Here is a 14505-nt window from a genome sequence, read left to right on the forward strand (position 1 = left end):
GCTCTAACGTCCGGGTTCCACCCTCAGTCCAACGGACAGACGGAACGTCTGAATGCCACCTTAGAGCAGTACCTACGATGTTACGTGAACCTTCAACAGGATAACTGGGTTTCTCTACTACCCCTGGCAGAGTTCTCCTACAATACCTCCTTTCATACTACTCTCGGTTTCACCCCTTTTTTCTGCAGCTATGGCTACCATCCCCGGTCTATACTGCCGGTCTCTAATGTCTCCACCTCTTTACCCACAGTTGATTCCACTCTCGCCTTGTTGAGAGACGTTCACCTGCAGGCTAAACACAACCTTAGCGAAGCACAAATGAGATGCAAGGGCCAGGCCGACAACCTTCGGAAAACAGTACCTGATTGGGGGGGGGGGGTCTCAGGTCATGTTATCCACAAGATACCTACCAACATGGGTACACCCTTCCAAACTCTCCCCTAAATTTCTGGGTCCATATGAAATCACCCAAGCCATCAACCCGGTAGCTTTTCGTCTAAAACTACCCAAGAGCCTTCAGAGGGTTCACCCGGTGTTTCATGCCTCACAACTTAAACCATTCCATGCAGACATCTGGTCCCGTAAAGAGAAGAAAAGCCCCTTGCCTGCCACTTCGACCCAGGAGGAATTTGAAGTAGCCCAAATCTGTGACTCCCGATACCGCCGGGGACGGCTGGAATTCCTGATACGGTGGAAGGGGTATCACTGGTCAGAAAACTCTTGGGAACCAGCCTCTCATGTACATGCCCCACTTTTGGTCCGCAGGTTTTATCGCTCTCATCCGGGTAAACCGGGGGGAGGCCTCCCTAGGAGGGGGCATACTGTCATGCCGCGGCGGGGATGGCGGAATAGCTGGCGGTTCTGTCCGCCGTAGCATTCCACTCCTCGTCTTTTCCGCGTACCGCTCTAGTCGTTGTACGCGATTGTGACCCGGAAGTATAAATAACTTCACTTCCGGGTCGCATACGCATTGCAAAGTTTCCGGGTTCCCTCCTGTGTTGCTGCTGCTCCCGTTACTGGTGATATTCCTGCCTTTCTGCCTTTCGTTTCGCTGTTTCCACGCAGCTGTGTTCCACCCTTGTTTCTCTGCCTTGCGCTTTGCCTCGTCCTTGTCTAGCCTTCCTTTCTCCTTTTCCCCCTTTCTTTTTTGCCTCTTCTTACCTCTTCCTTACCCCTTTTTCTTTTTCCCCTTCCTTCCCAGTTTTTGTCCTTCTTTCCTATCCCTTTTACCTTATTTGGATCCTCCTCCTGCCAGACCTGTGCCTGCCTACCGGACTGCCTGTGTTTAAACCCTTGTACCTATTTGGAACTTCCATCTACCAGACCCGTGCCTGCTTACCGGACTGCCTGTGTTTAATCCCTTGTACCTGTTTGGAACTTTCATCTACCAGACCCGTGCCTGCTTACCGGACTGCCTGTGTTCAATCCCTTGTACCTATATTGGAATCTCTGCTTGCCCGACCTGTGCCTGCTTTTCAGATTGCTCTTCCATCAGCGAACTTACCTTCTTCGATCATCCACCTGAAATACTACTTCTAGGGGTTTTTTGTGCCTTATGGCTTTTTTCCCCTCTGTGAGGCGCTCTCGGTGGGATAACACCCGTTGCCCCTATCTTAGTGGCACGGTGGCATCCTATCGAGGGCGTCCTTATCTTCACAAGAAAAAAGGGAAGCCTCCACGACATAAGGACGGAAAGATCAAGCAGAAAGAGGAAGGTGAGGAGTTGGGGGAAGGGGAAGAATCCGCCATTTCATCAGAAGATGAAGATCTAACCGACATTAGTGACAAAGGGTCTGGATCTCCAACATATACAGATCCCTTTTAGTGGCGTCAGGAGGAGGGGCGGAGTACTTCAGATAAAGGTGGGAAAGAAATCTGGAGGTAGCCCTTGATGGGATGTTCTGGGAGCAGTTATGTCTTTCCGCACACAAAACCTTGATTTCGTGCCAGTACAAAGTGCATGGAATTAAATTGTTATATAGATGCCAATATGACCCTGTGCGCCTGTCAAAAATGTTCCCAGCCGTGAGCCCTTTTTGCTAGCGGGGAGGCTGGGAGAGGGCTACATATTGGCACACGTGGTGCTCATGTCTGAGGGCACAATGTTTCTGGAAAGAGGTGCTAGGATGAATCAAAGCCCTAGATGAGATTTTATGACATCCAGACTCTTTGTTGGTGTTGTTTGGCCTGGAAGAAGTGGAAGGGTAATGGAGGCACCTCCCGCACATGGTCCATTTCACCATTTTGGTTGCCAGCGCCTGTATCATTATTGGATGGAAACGGGAATCCCTCCCCAGCGAGAGGTTGTGGGCAGTAAAGGCAAGGGAGATATATGAAATGGAAAACATTACGGGTGCCCTCCATGACCTTCGACCGTCCATGGAAATGGAATGATGGGCTTTTTTGAGGAAGTGTAAAGGGGATGGAGGTTTAGCCCAAATGGGTGACACAGGAGAGAGGGACGGAAGTAGTCCTTAAACATTGCCAAGGCACGTGGCATCAATTCTTAACCCAGGGAACAAAGCAGCCTTGGTGAGGATGGAAGGGTAATGCCCATTACTGGTTTTAACTGTGGGATTGCATCACCACTGTGCCATGTGTTTGGTCCTCTTTGTCCACTGCCTCAGACGGCAGGGAGGTGGTGCTGGAGTCTGACAGGAGGAGGTGGGGGTTTGACATTGTTAGCGGAGGTTAAGATGTAGACGATTTGTGAGAAGATGTCGATTGTTTTATGCTACTGCAATACATTTGAATTTACACAAATAAATGAATCAATCCATATCACTTGTCATGTTTATGAGCGGTTCTTGGGGTACAAACCTGATCTAAAATTAAGACATTAAAAGTAATAACACAATGGTGCCATGTACATGTGTGGGAGAAACAATTTCCAGTGTATCGGATAAGACTAAGTAGATGTCCTAAATCATTTTTTCAAGAAATCGGATTTACCAAAATATGATAGAATAATGATACTTTTGACAGTGGAGTATTTTTAGGTACTTTGGACGTATTATTAGCTTCTACAAAAAACAAAAATGATAAACGAAAAACAATCTAAATAAGGTACTCTGCATTAAAATCACATAATGTATGTTTTAATAATACAGTAAATGAAAAAAGAAATCAACAAACCTGTCTAGTGTCTTCATCTAGGAGGTCGAAAAACGCTCTAATGGTGGCCAAGATCAATTCTTTGCACCTATAGGAGGAAGAGAGAAAAACGTTTTACATGCATGTGTTCATCTCACAAATACTTTATTAATGTAATGTTTTTTGTTGCAATTTATCAACCTTCAGTAAATGTTTATGAAGTGCCAGATAGAAACAGTATAAATAGGGTTGTTCATTGTTTGCATACACAACTTGTATGCGCATAAACATGAGCAAATCCCTGCAAACCGGATAGTATGAGAAGCTTCACCATACATATATGATGCTTCTGATCTGCAGGATGCCTCATGTCTACCATTCCCACTGCCGGGCCTGGAACATAGGCCGATGCAGAAGCAGGGAGCAGGTGGCTGGCCCTATGCTGGTAGGACCTTATTGCTAGCTTTCACTATTTTCAGGTGTTCAGTGGTGTATTCCCAAAGTAGCCTATAAGTAGGGACTTTTTCTGAATTATTTAAACAGGAACATTTTCAAAGTACATTCAACCAGAACGAATACACACGTGCGTTACCACTGTGAGGAATACATCCTTGCTGTTTTTGAAGGATGATCATACCATTCCTCTTGGAACAAGGTAACAAAACAAAACACTACTGGAAAGGTACCTTGTTTGCTATTCGTAATCTCAGTTGGCAACCAATTCATCATTGTCAATTTGCCTAAAGCAATCAGTATTACCCAAATTGGTCGTTTACAATTGTTCGAATGAACAATTGACCTAATTTAAAGGGTCACAATTGACCGAACATATATATATATATATATATATATATATATATATATATATAGATATAGATAGATATATATGGGTTTTGGGGGGTTTGGCGTTGGGTGAGGGGTTGTGGGGGGTTCCCCCCACATATATGGTACAATTGACCTTCACAATTCGGTCAATTGTGAAAAGGTCAATTGTCATTCGAGCAGTTGTAAAACGAGCAATTCGTATACAACCAAGCAATCTAACTACACCCCTCTACATGGAGTGGTGCTGGATGAAAAAGGCACTGTCAAAGTGTAATTGTTAACCATAACGAACAGGTCACATTATTCACTATCCTGCAATCTATAACATAGATAGATAACATGAGTGCAGGGTAAATATCAACACCTTTCTTAATTTTGACAAAATTGATTGGTCTAAACCCCATATGATCTAGGAAATCAAACTGGAATTTATAACGGTAACTCAAATTCAGATGTCAGGGTGGGTTAAAAAATGACTTCATAGCCCAATTATGTATTTATTTATTTAATTTTTAGTTTAACGCTGGCCCTACCCAGAGGGTCTCAGAACACCATACATGGGTCAAATATTGGAGTAATGGCAGTCCCTAGAATACTGTGGTAAATCAAACAAAGGGGGCTGACAAGAAGACACAGTTCAACAGGTTGTATTGAAGAAAAGGCCTCAACTATCCCTATAGCTATGAAGAAGGGTTTCCCTAACTTTAAAGAAAACAAACGGGTGCTTGTCAGGATGTCTCAAATAAATTACATCCTCCGTCCAAACATATTCTATCCTATGCCCTTTTCCTACCACTAAAACACTGCCCAAGTAAATTGGTTCCCACTTTACTTGGCTTCTGGTAGCTGGTTTCTGACCACCACCCAATTGTGTCTTCAGTTCTCAGTCTCTCTCGCTCTCAGGCTCTGGCCTGCTGTTACAGTATCAAGTTAAGTCCTTTAAGTCTTCCTTCTCATCTAAGAGAAGGTTGCTCGGGACCGCCATGCAAGCATTCTTACCAGTTAATAAAGTTAATTTCCACACTGGAGTAGCTGGTTCTCCAATGTAGTCCTTTTGTTTGCAACAACAATATTGAGGAGTCCCGATTATTCTCATTTTATATTCAGTCCCTTGTTCACCCCTACTGGGTCTTTTAACCTGCTCTGGCTTTTCACATCTTTTAGCCTGGCTTGGACTATCTGGCCTTTCTCAACTGGATATGGTATAGCGTACACCACTTCGTGAGGTATTCTGTGGCTCAGTCCCTCGTTGGCTCTCCGACCTCAGGTCTTCTGGTTATCACAGGGCTTTCAGCCCTTTCTGGCTTATTAAGTCAGTCCCTCTTTGGCTGTCTGGCTTCTGAGGCCGCCTGATTTTCTGGTTGCATTCACCCTCTCGTAGGGTATTTTCAGGGTCTCAGCCCCTCGTGGGTTTCCTCAGTGTCTGACTGCCCTAATCTTGCATCGTCTGATCTGCTACATACCTTTTTTCCTGCGGCAGTGCTCGTCAGGGGAAGCAGCCTTTCCATTTGCAGCTGTGAGAGATCAGAAATGAGTGGCAGACACAAAGTTGTCAATTTCACATTATCAGACATCTTTATTAAGCAGAAATGGGTTGGATTAACACCTCTCCATCCCTATTCCAAGGAGAGTTTCCCTACCTAGGAAACTAAAACTAAAGATCAGCCTGTGTCAAGTTCATTTATTTATGTGTATATTTGTATAGCACACCAAACCCATGGGCATCAGGGCACTGGTTACAAACATTGCATAGGTATAGTACAAGTGATAGTTACAGTAATTACAGAAGTATGGTACAAGTGCAGGTACCTAGGTGGTGACAGAGTGTAGCAAGTGGTACATATGCAGCCAGTGCTACTGTTTGTAGTAGCAGAGTGGTAGGTAGTACATTACCTTCCTTAAAGTACACGTCAAACTGGAGGTTAGTTATCTTGTGAGAAAAGCTAAGTTTTAAGACTTTTGCAGAAGGACCAGAAGGAAGTTTCGGCCCTGAGTTGAGGAGGTAAGGCATTCCATTGTATGGCTGCTACTAGCGGGAAGCTACGTCCTCCAGATTTTTATAGTTTGAATTTGGGTATAGGAGCAAGTTAGATTGAGAGGCTATGGTTGGTCCGTTCGATTGAGTTTTCTTAAATTTATTGGTAAGGTATTTAGGGGCAGTGCTTGTTAGACGTTTGTATGTGGGAGTAAGGGTTATGAAGCAAATTCTCTCTCAGATAGGGAGCCAGTGGGCATTTCTTCTAGCGGCAGAGATATGTTCTTTTTTCTGGATATTCAGGGCTGCTCTCAGAGCATTATTTTGGATTACCTGTAGTTTGTTTAGGTTTCTTATAGAAGTTCCGGCAAAGAGGGCTTTGCAGTAGTCCAGTCTCAACAAGATGAGGGCTCTGGCTAAATTGTGGCGGCTGTCTGATCAATGCCAGTAGACACTCCCTGACTACAATCTGGTCGTATAGGCTGAGGAGGAGGCTATCGCGTTGACCTGTCTTGTTAGTGTGAGGGATGCATCCAAGTAGACTCCCAGAGTTTTTACTGCTTTAGATATCGGAATGGAGTTTGCGTATGTAGTGAAGGAGGAGTAGGTCTTGTCAAGTTTGTTTATGCGGTTGTGCGAACCTATGAGCAGTAGCTCAGTTTTATCATCATTGAGGCACAACGAATGTGTGGCCATCCAAGCCTGGATACTTTGGTAGACAGTGTTCAAGGAGTCAGTGTCATAGTTGTCTGTGATGGGAGTGAGGATTTTGGTATCGTTTGTATAGTTCGTGTAGAGGAAACTGAGAGTCAAGGAGGTCGAAGAGGGGCTTCATGGAATATTGTATAGCTTTGGTGAGACGAAGAGCCTTGGGGACAGCACAAGTGACTTGGGCGTGGTATGCAGAGGCTAAGGTTGAAAAAACCCTCATGGTTTTATTGGACAAGAATGATTCAATCCAAGTTATAGCTTTAGGTGAGAAGTGGGCTACTGAGGCCAGGTGAAGGCACATGGTGTTGTGGTCCACTAGGTCGAAGGCAGCTGAGAGGTCAAGTAAGAGGAGGAGGGCATGTTTGCCCTTGTCCTTGTATTCATCCATTTGTATTTTTAGGTCAAGGAGAGCAGATTTAGTTCTGTGGCCTGGACAAAAGATTGGTGCAAGCCTAGGAAGTTGTAAAACTTATAAACTGTCCTTGTATACAAAACATTCTAATCCGGCCCTCACACTAGAAATTAACAACTGAGGGTGCAAGGTAATGTCTCTGACTTATGGTTAGAAAAAAGTGTTCATAATAAAAGTAAATGAATAAATCCAACAGAAAAATATTTTCCGAGGAGGACCCTTGGATCCAGAGGGTGGTTCCCTTCCCCAGGCTAGTTAGGTATATGAAGAGGTTTCTTGATACCTGGGTAGAATGGCAAATGTTTCTCAGATCAAACAACAAGTTCGTTTTAGAAAGTTCTTTTGCAGACAATACGTTGCTTATCATTCAACTCCTCCTTGGTTCCTTTGTATTGGTTTCACAAATGTTTCTATTCAAATGAGAAATTCCACACAAAGTTTTATTTACCATCTCCTATACTTAACCTGTGTTTCCTTATCAGCAATCCTCTTGTGAACTCTTTAGATTTTCTGGTGTACTCCCCTGCCAGGTATCTTGTCACAATATCAAAAAGACTTTATTCAACTTCACAACTTCAAATGCCTGGTGCATCTGTCGGTACGCCCCTGGGTCCCCAATGGATCTGGCCAAACTCACCAGTGATCTGCAGCATCCCTGTCCTGTGGGGTTTGCAAGCCTCCATTGCATTGTGGACCTTCCTCCATCGTTTCTTTCAGCTCCACGCTCACACGTCAGCTTCTCTCTCTGGCGTGGACCGGAGAATACATGGATGTTCCTGTTGTCTCGACTTCCTCCGGTCCTCTCCCGTTTTGTCTGCCATTTGAGTGTGGATTCCATTTTTAAATGTCCTGTGCACCTGTGATTCAACCAAATAACCAGTCTGCATTTCAGTTTTGGGTTTCCTTCAATCTGCATCAACTAATTCCTGCTCTTCCTCGTCTCAGTACTTGAGGCTTTATGGGAGTTGAAGTCCATAGAGAATCATGGGATTTTTAATAGATGTTGTTTAGAAGTCTTACTTAGAAAAACATCAGAAAAGGGAATACTGTAGGTGTGTTATGTATGTCCGAGGTATGAATGTAACTCTGTCTAGAATGACTTAAAGGAGGTTTTTTTTGGATTCTACAATAAGGAGGATTTGTGGGGTGACAACAAGCCATCAAGAACTTGGGTATTATAAGATCTTCAGTGGGAGGGGGAGAATACCACATCTCATCCGATGGAGTCAACACATTCCCTTGATAGTCACCCCCTGACCCCATGTGATCCTGCCTCATATTACCAGCCCCAGGTTCAGGTAGCGGCCTCCACATGGCAGGAGATCATCACCAAGGGATCAGTGATGACTCCACAGGATTCATCGCACAGCGGAACAGCAACTCCAGCGTCTTCAGAGTCGGGTCTCTTCTCTCAGCTCCTCCTGCCTGTGACTGACAGGACTTCGGCATCAGGATGACTGGACGCTGGTGTGTCACCCCGGCAGAGACTCACTTCTCCCTCGGTTTGGCAGTTCAGCGTTCCTCTGGCTTTCCGCCTTGCTGGACTCGGTAGCGTTCCACGGGCTCTGTTGCCTTCGCCCACCACATTCTCTGCGTGGTGCTGCTAGCAGGCTCCTCCTGGAAGGGAGATGTCCCTTTCTCTGTGGTCTGGCACAGGTTTCTGTGTTTCACCCTCAAGCTGGCTCTTTCTGCTTCTGCATGGATCCCGGGTCTTCTAAATACCTTCCTGGAATGAGAAAAGAGACACCATTGGAGCCGGTCTTCCGAGATGGGCGTCTACAGAACTGAATCAGAAACCAAGACAGTCAACTTTAAAGCGCCCTGCATATTATGGTACTGATCAACCCCCATGTATCCAACACTCTGAGTTAAAGGGAGGTGTGGTAACTGTTAGGGAGAATTCTCTCTTTAGGCTGAATTTCCTAACCTAGTGAGTCCCCCAGCAGCTTTACTGGATTTCTGGAGTTTGTTTTTTTCCTCCTGCCAAGAGTGAGACTCTTTTCCTCCCACTCTTGGGCATGATTAAGGGTATTCCTTTGACTGGTAATGTGTTTTATGGGCTACGGGGTCCTATACTCCATAGGGTCTCATGTGTTTTTCCTATGTGTATTACACAGCACCCTCCGTGCAGTAACACAGGGGTGTCATAGTGACACCCCACTATAGACTCCATACCCTGGGACTGACTACTGTCTCCCAGGACATGTAAAGTCACCATTGGCTTTACTAGTCCCAAATTATTAACAGAAACCAGTACAAACCATCATATTGTGGACGTACTGGTCGGGGCAATTTGATTGCCCCGGGGTCTGTTAGTCGAGGGGGCACGTCTCCGTCCCCCTTGATCGAGTTTTGGCTGGTGGCAGTGGAAACTACTTTTTATATTCGACCGCGAATATTTTCTTATGGGATTTTCCCATTGTTTGAGGCTACCAACTGTAATTATTTAATTCTCATAGCCTCGAACATACCGCCGGTTTATTTAATTAATATTAATTCTCCGGTTGGTATTTTTTGCCAAGACTCGATTCTAAAATGGCGTTTGTGTTCTCTTCTGTGACTCCAACCCAAGTCGAGCCCTTTGTTCCACTTTTTTGGCGGGCTTCTCCACAGAAGCCTCCAAAAGTGGTGCCACTCTGTCTAGGTACCACAGGGGGTGTGGGAGGGGGGTTAGGCACCCTGGACCGAGTTACCTTGGTAACTCAGGTCGCACTCTTGTGTGATTGGCCCAAGTGGTGAGCCGGCCGGCTCACCACTTAACATGTTTGAGTGACAGCTAGGCTGAGTGAATGGGGGTTTTCTGCATAAAAGCAGGGCTTTGGGGACTGGAACTTCAGAAGTCGCCACAGGACCTGAGAATCCGACGAGGGAGAAGCTGAGCCGACCTACCACGACGACATCACCGGTGGAGCCCTGCAGAACCGACCCACCACTTCCCGACGACAGAGAAGATCACCCGGCTGGAGAGGCTTCTTCCCCTGACTGGTGGGCACAACCAGTTTTCCTTTCTTTCTTCGCACCCCAACCTGGTTTGTGGTCAAACTGCCCGTGCCAAGCACCCCGGCAGCCGGATAGCCACTCACCACTGAACCGTGAATCACTGGACCGCTCCTTGTACGTGAGAAACTCCGCGGCTGGTTTCTTCCCTGGCAGTGCAACGGACTCCTGTCTTCCTCCACGGCGAGATCCTCTCTTCCCCCGGACGAAGCACCGACTTGCACCCGCTGCCAGGAACAACTGCCCCCGCTAGAGCGTTCTCACCACTTTAAGGTACCGTGTCCGCCAGGCCTCCCTTTCTAAAGATTGCTACAAGGTAATAATAACTCCTTAACCTTCTGGACTGGGCTGGCCGCCTTGACCCTCTAAATGGTCCCTTTCTGTGGTCCAACTCCTTTTTGAACCTTTACAAGATCTTTGTGCACGGCAACCGTGTGACCTTGGACACATTTCGTTTGGATCCTCAGAAAGTGGATGTGGCCTCTTCAACTCTAACTTCACGGTTTTACTTTGCCTTCCTCCCTTGTTGTGTTCTTGAAAAAGTGTTGGGATCTGTTTCAATTTGTTCTCTGCTTTTTCTCTCCCTTTTTAAAACGAACTATTAGAGTGCCATCTACGTTAAGCGCTCACCGTTGTCTGAAAATAAGTGGGGCTTTACTTAAGACTTGTCTAATATTCTTTTAAGGGAGTGTATATCTTTTAGTGACCGTGTTTTTGAATTGCTTATTATTAGTGCCTGTGTGTTTTTTTAGATGTGGTTTTAAATAAATAATGAGATCTCTTTTACACCAAGCCCTGGTCAGTGTTTACTGTTCTATTGTGTGCTCTTGACCTATTGTGAATACTCTGTATACTGCCTAACTCTTCTTGAGGGAAGTCTGACTGCTCAGCACAACTACCAAGTGAATCTGTGTGGTACAGACTGCTACCAAGTGGGTTTACTGCCAAACACCTGTAGTCCTAAATCTTTTGCAGTGGTCCCAGAGGGAACTGCACAGGTTTCTGCCTAACAGTAACAACTTTACTACAGGATTCCCTGTCCCCTTAATGGGGTGGTCACCCCCACTGAGCTCCCACTTTCCCCGTCCCCTACGGTTTGTTAGGCAGAGCGGGCTACCTCGCTAATCCCAAAGGGAATGGCTCCCCTTTGGGGAGATGGGATGAATTCCCTGAATTCGTCACACTACCAAAACTAACAGTCTTTAACAGTCTTAATTTCAGAGATCTTGCTCGATTCTTGTCCATTTCAACAAATAAGCCTTCCCTCCTACTTAGGGTAAATGTCCCCCTCTAGCCGCAGGTCTTTCTTGATTACCCAAATTACCTTTCACCACTATTACCTGAAAACCTTTCTTACCTCCTTCTTTGGGCTTTTCTGAGACTGTGATAATGGAACCATCCGGCCAAGTGTTGCCCTTGTGTGTCTTTTGTTCAGGTGTTGGTTTCTCCAGCACCAGTAAGCTTCAGACAAGTGCTCTAAAAGCCTTAGTGGTAACGTGCATTATATAAGTGTGATTTCCTAATCTCTGTGTCACTTTCCGGAAGGGGGCATCACTTTGGCAGTCTCCGTTCTGAGTGTCTGTTTTCCCTATACCAGACACTATTGCTCTCAGTAATCCTTTTCCCTGGGTTGTTTTTTTCAACACCAGCCAGTATCATTCTCCCCAAGTGGGTCTCTCCGCCAGTCAATCTTACATACTTTGGAGAAGTGTCAAGCTAACCCAGTATGGGTCTAAATGTTGGGTCACTCATTCAACTAAATAGGGGGTGTGGATGGTGAATCTGTCATAGGGGGAAGGTTGTGATCAGTCGAGGAGATGTGGGAAATTACCCCATTTACCTCCTCAAGGTCACACTACACTGTGGGTGCGCAAATCCTGGTGTCTAGAGCCTCACTAGAACCCAAGAGATGGATAGCCAATGTGACTTCATAACAATTGCAGGCACTGGATGTCTTCCCTGAAGCACAGTGATGTACCATTCTGTGTTACAGCTTTAATGCGTATTTAATCTTGTATGCACTTCATACCCAGAGCATTGGTAGTGTGGAAGATCAGGCATCCAACTTTAAGTAAAGTAACCGTCACACCTGTGTTGTTTTTTTTATATTAAATTTAATTTTTTTATCAGTGTAAGCAGCTTGTAAATGGAGTACGGCAGTGTAAATGTCTGTCGGCACATGCTTGTGGGACAACAAAAGGAGACCAGACTATTTTATTTATGAAACACAAGGTTTATTCAAGGTTATTAGCTATAAAGGTTTAAAGAAGGCAAGATAGTTATAAAAAAATAAATTTTAAAAAAACATGAACCGAAATCAGATATCTTCTCTAAGCGCTAGGAATTCTTATCTGTCCCACACCTATCTCGCCGCCAGTTTTATTCCTGAAACAGGTTGAACTCTGCTATCCAATAATTATTCCTGTGCAATAGTCTGGAGGGCACTATTTCCAAAGTCGCTGGATTTCTCAGCAACAGAAACGAGGAAAGATTTTCAAAAGTCTTTCTGATTCTCTCCCAGGTTGGCTTTAGGAAAGAGTTCTCAAATTCTTTATTCACTTTGTCTTGTGATTGTGACTCAAAGTAAGGCTGTTGTCCTCGGCTCCCTTGGAGGATCGTCTTCAATTAAGAGTTTGAGTGTTTTGATCAGTGTCTCCACGAGATCTCAGACTTCTCACCAGAAAGAATGTCAGTTCTTAGGTTCGAATTGTTGGACGGCCTAGCCCAGGGCCAGAGGTAGATTGCAAGAGGTACTGGAGGTTGCCCATTGAGACCCTGGCCTTTCCGTACCTCAAGCATCCTTAACCAAGGGGCACAAGCTCACTCTCACTGCCATCTGTTGGTACCTATTGGGCCTTTCTCCAATCCTCCTTCCTTCCCCTTGGGTCTGGGAAACCCCTGAAGGCCTCCTTGATGCCCACTCCATGTTTTTGTTCCTACTTCTTCACCCCCCTCCATTCTGGTCCTTTCTTTTGGACCTTCATCGATTCAGGAGAGCAATAGTATTGGTTCTTCCTTGACAACTGCTTTCTGGCATCCCATGTCCTCAGCTCTTCTGGCAATTATAAATGCACTCCCCCCATCACCCTTAGTCACCTTCTCTTCCATCACTCTCTCTTTGACCACCTACCCTCTGCTACTCTCTCCAGGACCTCCATCATGTGTTCTTAACCTTTCCGCGACTTCCTTTGCTCCTGAGGTCACCTTCATCTTCCTGTCTCCAGCCTCTCAATTCTCCAGCCACCATCAAACACCCACACAAATGCACTGTATGGGATGTCTTTGATGTTCCACTGCCCCCTCTCTTGAGACAGTCCCAGTGAGTTTCTGCACATGTGTAGGATTGCTATCACTAGTGCAGGTTTGGACGTTCCCAAATTAATTCGTTCCTCAGGTGCAATTTTATTAACATGGAATCCTGCATTTGAGTCAGTGAGCCTATACAAGGCAGGTCCTCCATGTTGGGTTCACTGTAACTCTCGCATGAGCCTCAGTGCTAGGTGAGGGGAGCAGTGTTGCTCTGGTGGCACCTGCTTTGTGCATTTTCTTCTCTGCTCTTACACCTTTAAGTGGTGCTACCACTGTTTACAGTGCAATTCCTAATAATAAAATGTGAAGTAGCCACTGGCTTCTGACTCACGTGTTTGAAATTGCAGATCGCCAGATGTTTTGGACAGACTCCCATGATCCCTCACCTTTGACTATGTTCGCTTTCTCCCACCAACCAATACCTCACCTTGCACGCTCCTTCAGCAATATTTCCCAATACTCCGCTGCACTGCCCTTCACCTAATTCGTCTATTGGTTTCTTGTTAGCTATGCCCCTTTTTATCCTTCCCCCATTGTCTCACTTGCTCAGCTGGTTCCCCAGGCCAAACCCTGCCTTTTCTTCTCCCCATGGGTGGAATTACTGATAGGCAAAGACAAAATGAGCTTTAAGTTTTGGCCCCTTTTCATGTGCATTTACACTGGCATTTGGCAATGGCGGCCCACTCGTAACACAATCAATGTTTCAGTTTGTATCAAGGCCGAACGGAGGGCCTGAAGCGCTGGCCTGATGGAGGGATCGCTCGGCAGTCCTGATGAAGGTCATAACCCAGTTGCAGTTTATATCAAGCTCAGCGTTTGAGTTACTGGCTTGATATATGGAACGCTCTGCGGCCATATTGAAGGAAACCTGAATGTTACAATATGTCACACAGAGCGCTGGGATTGTGTGTTTAATGTGTGGAATGCACCGCAGGTCTGCTGTTCCTTGCTGTCTCTCTCCCGGTTGGATTGCTCACTCTAACCCTCACTGATAGGCCTTCTGAGTGATGTAGTCCTACGGGACAAAAAGAAAGAGACTGGCAAACAAGTATGGGACAAGAAAAGTTTATGCTTATTTTAGTTATGCAGGCACATGTAAAAGGGACAGAAACTGTGTCCCTTCCAACTCCCACATCCCAGAGGCTGGGGTGAAAAGCCTGGTAAGGCCTCCCACGCCAGGCTG

General features: G+C 45.7%; 1 protein-coding gene across 2 annotated transcripts in view; it reads right to left on the reverse strand.

Annotated features, from left to right (window-relative positions):
• The window catches only part of PGAP1 (post-GPI attachment to proteins inositol deacylase 1), a 1466013-nt gene that overhangs the window by 1137815 nt on the left and 313693 nt on the right, over window positions 1–14505 (reverse strand). For both annotated transcript variants that reach the window (XM_069615724.1, XM_069615725.1), the window contains one exon: window positions 3136–3202. In XM_069615724.1, the coding sequence (XP_069471825.1) occupies window positions 3136–3202 (67 nt within the window). The remainder of the gene's footprint in view (window positions 1–3135; window positions 3203–14505) is intronic.

This window comes from Ambystoma mexicanum, chromosome 9 (genome assembly GCF_040938575.1).
Source record: "Ambystoma mexicanum isolate Mex_15411 chromosome 9, UKY_AmexF1_1, whole genome shotgun sequence".
Taxonomy (NCBI): Eukaryota; Metazoa; Chordata; class Amphibia; order Caudata; family Ambystomatidae; genus Ambystoma; species Ambystoma mexicanum.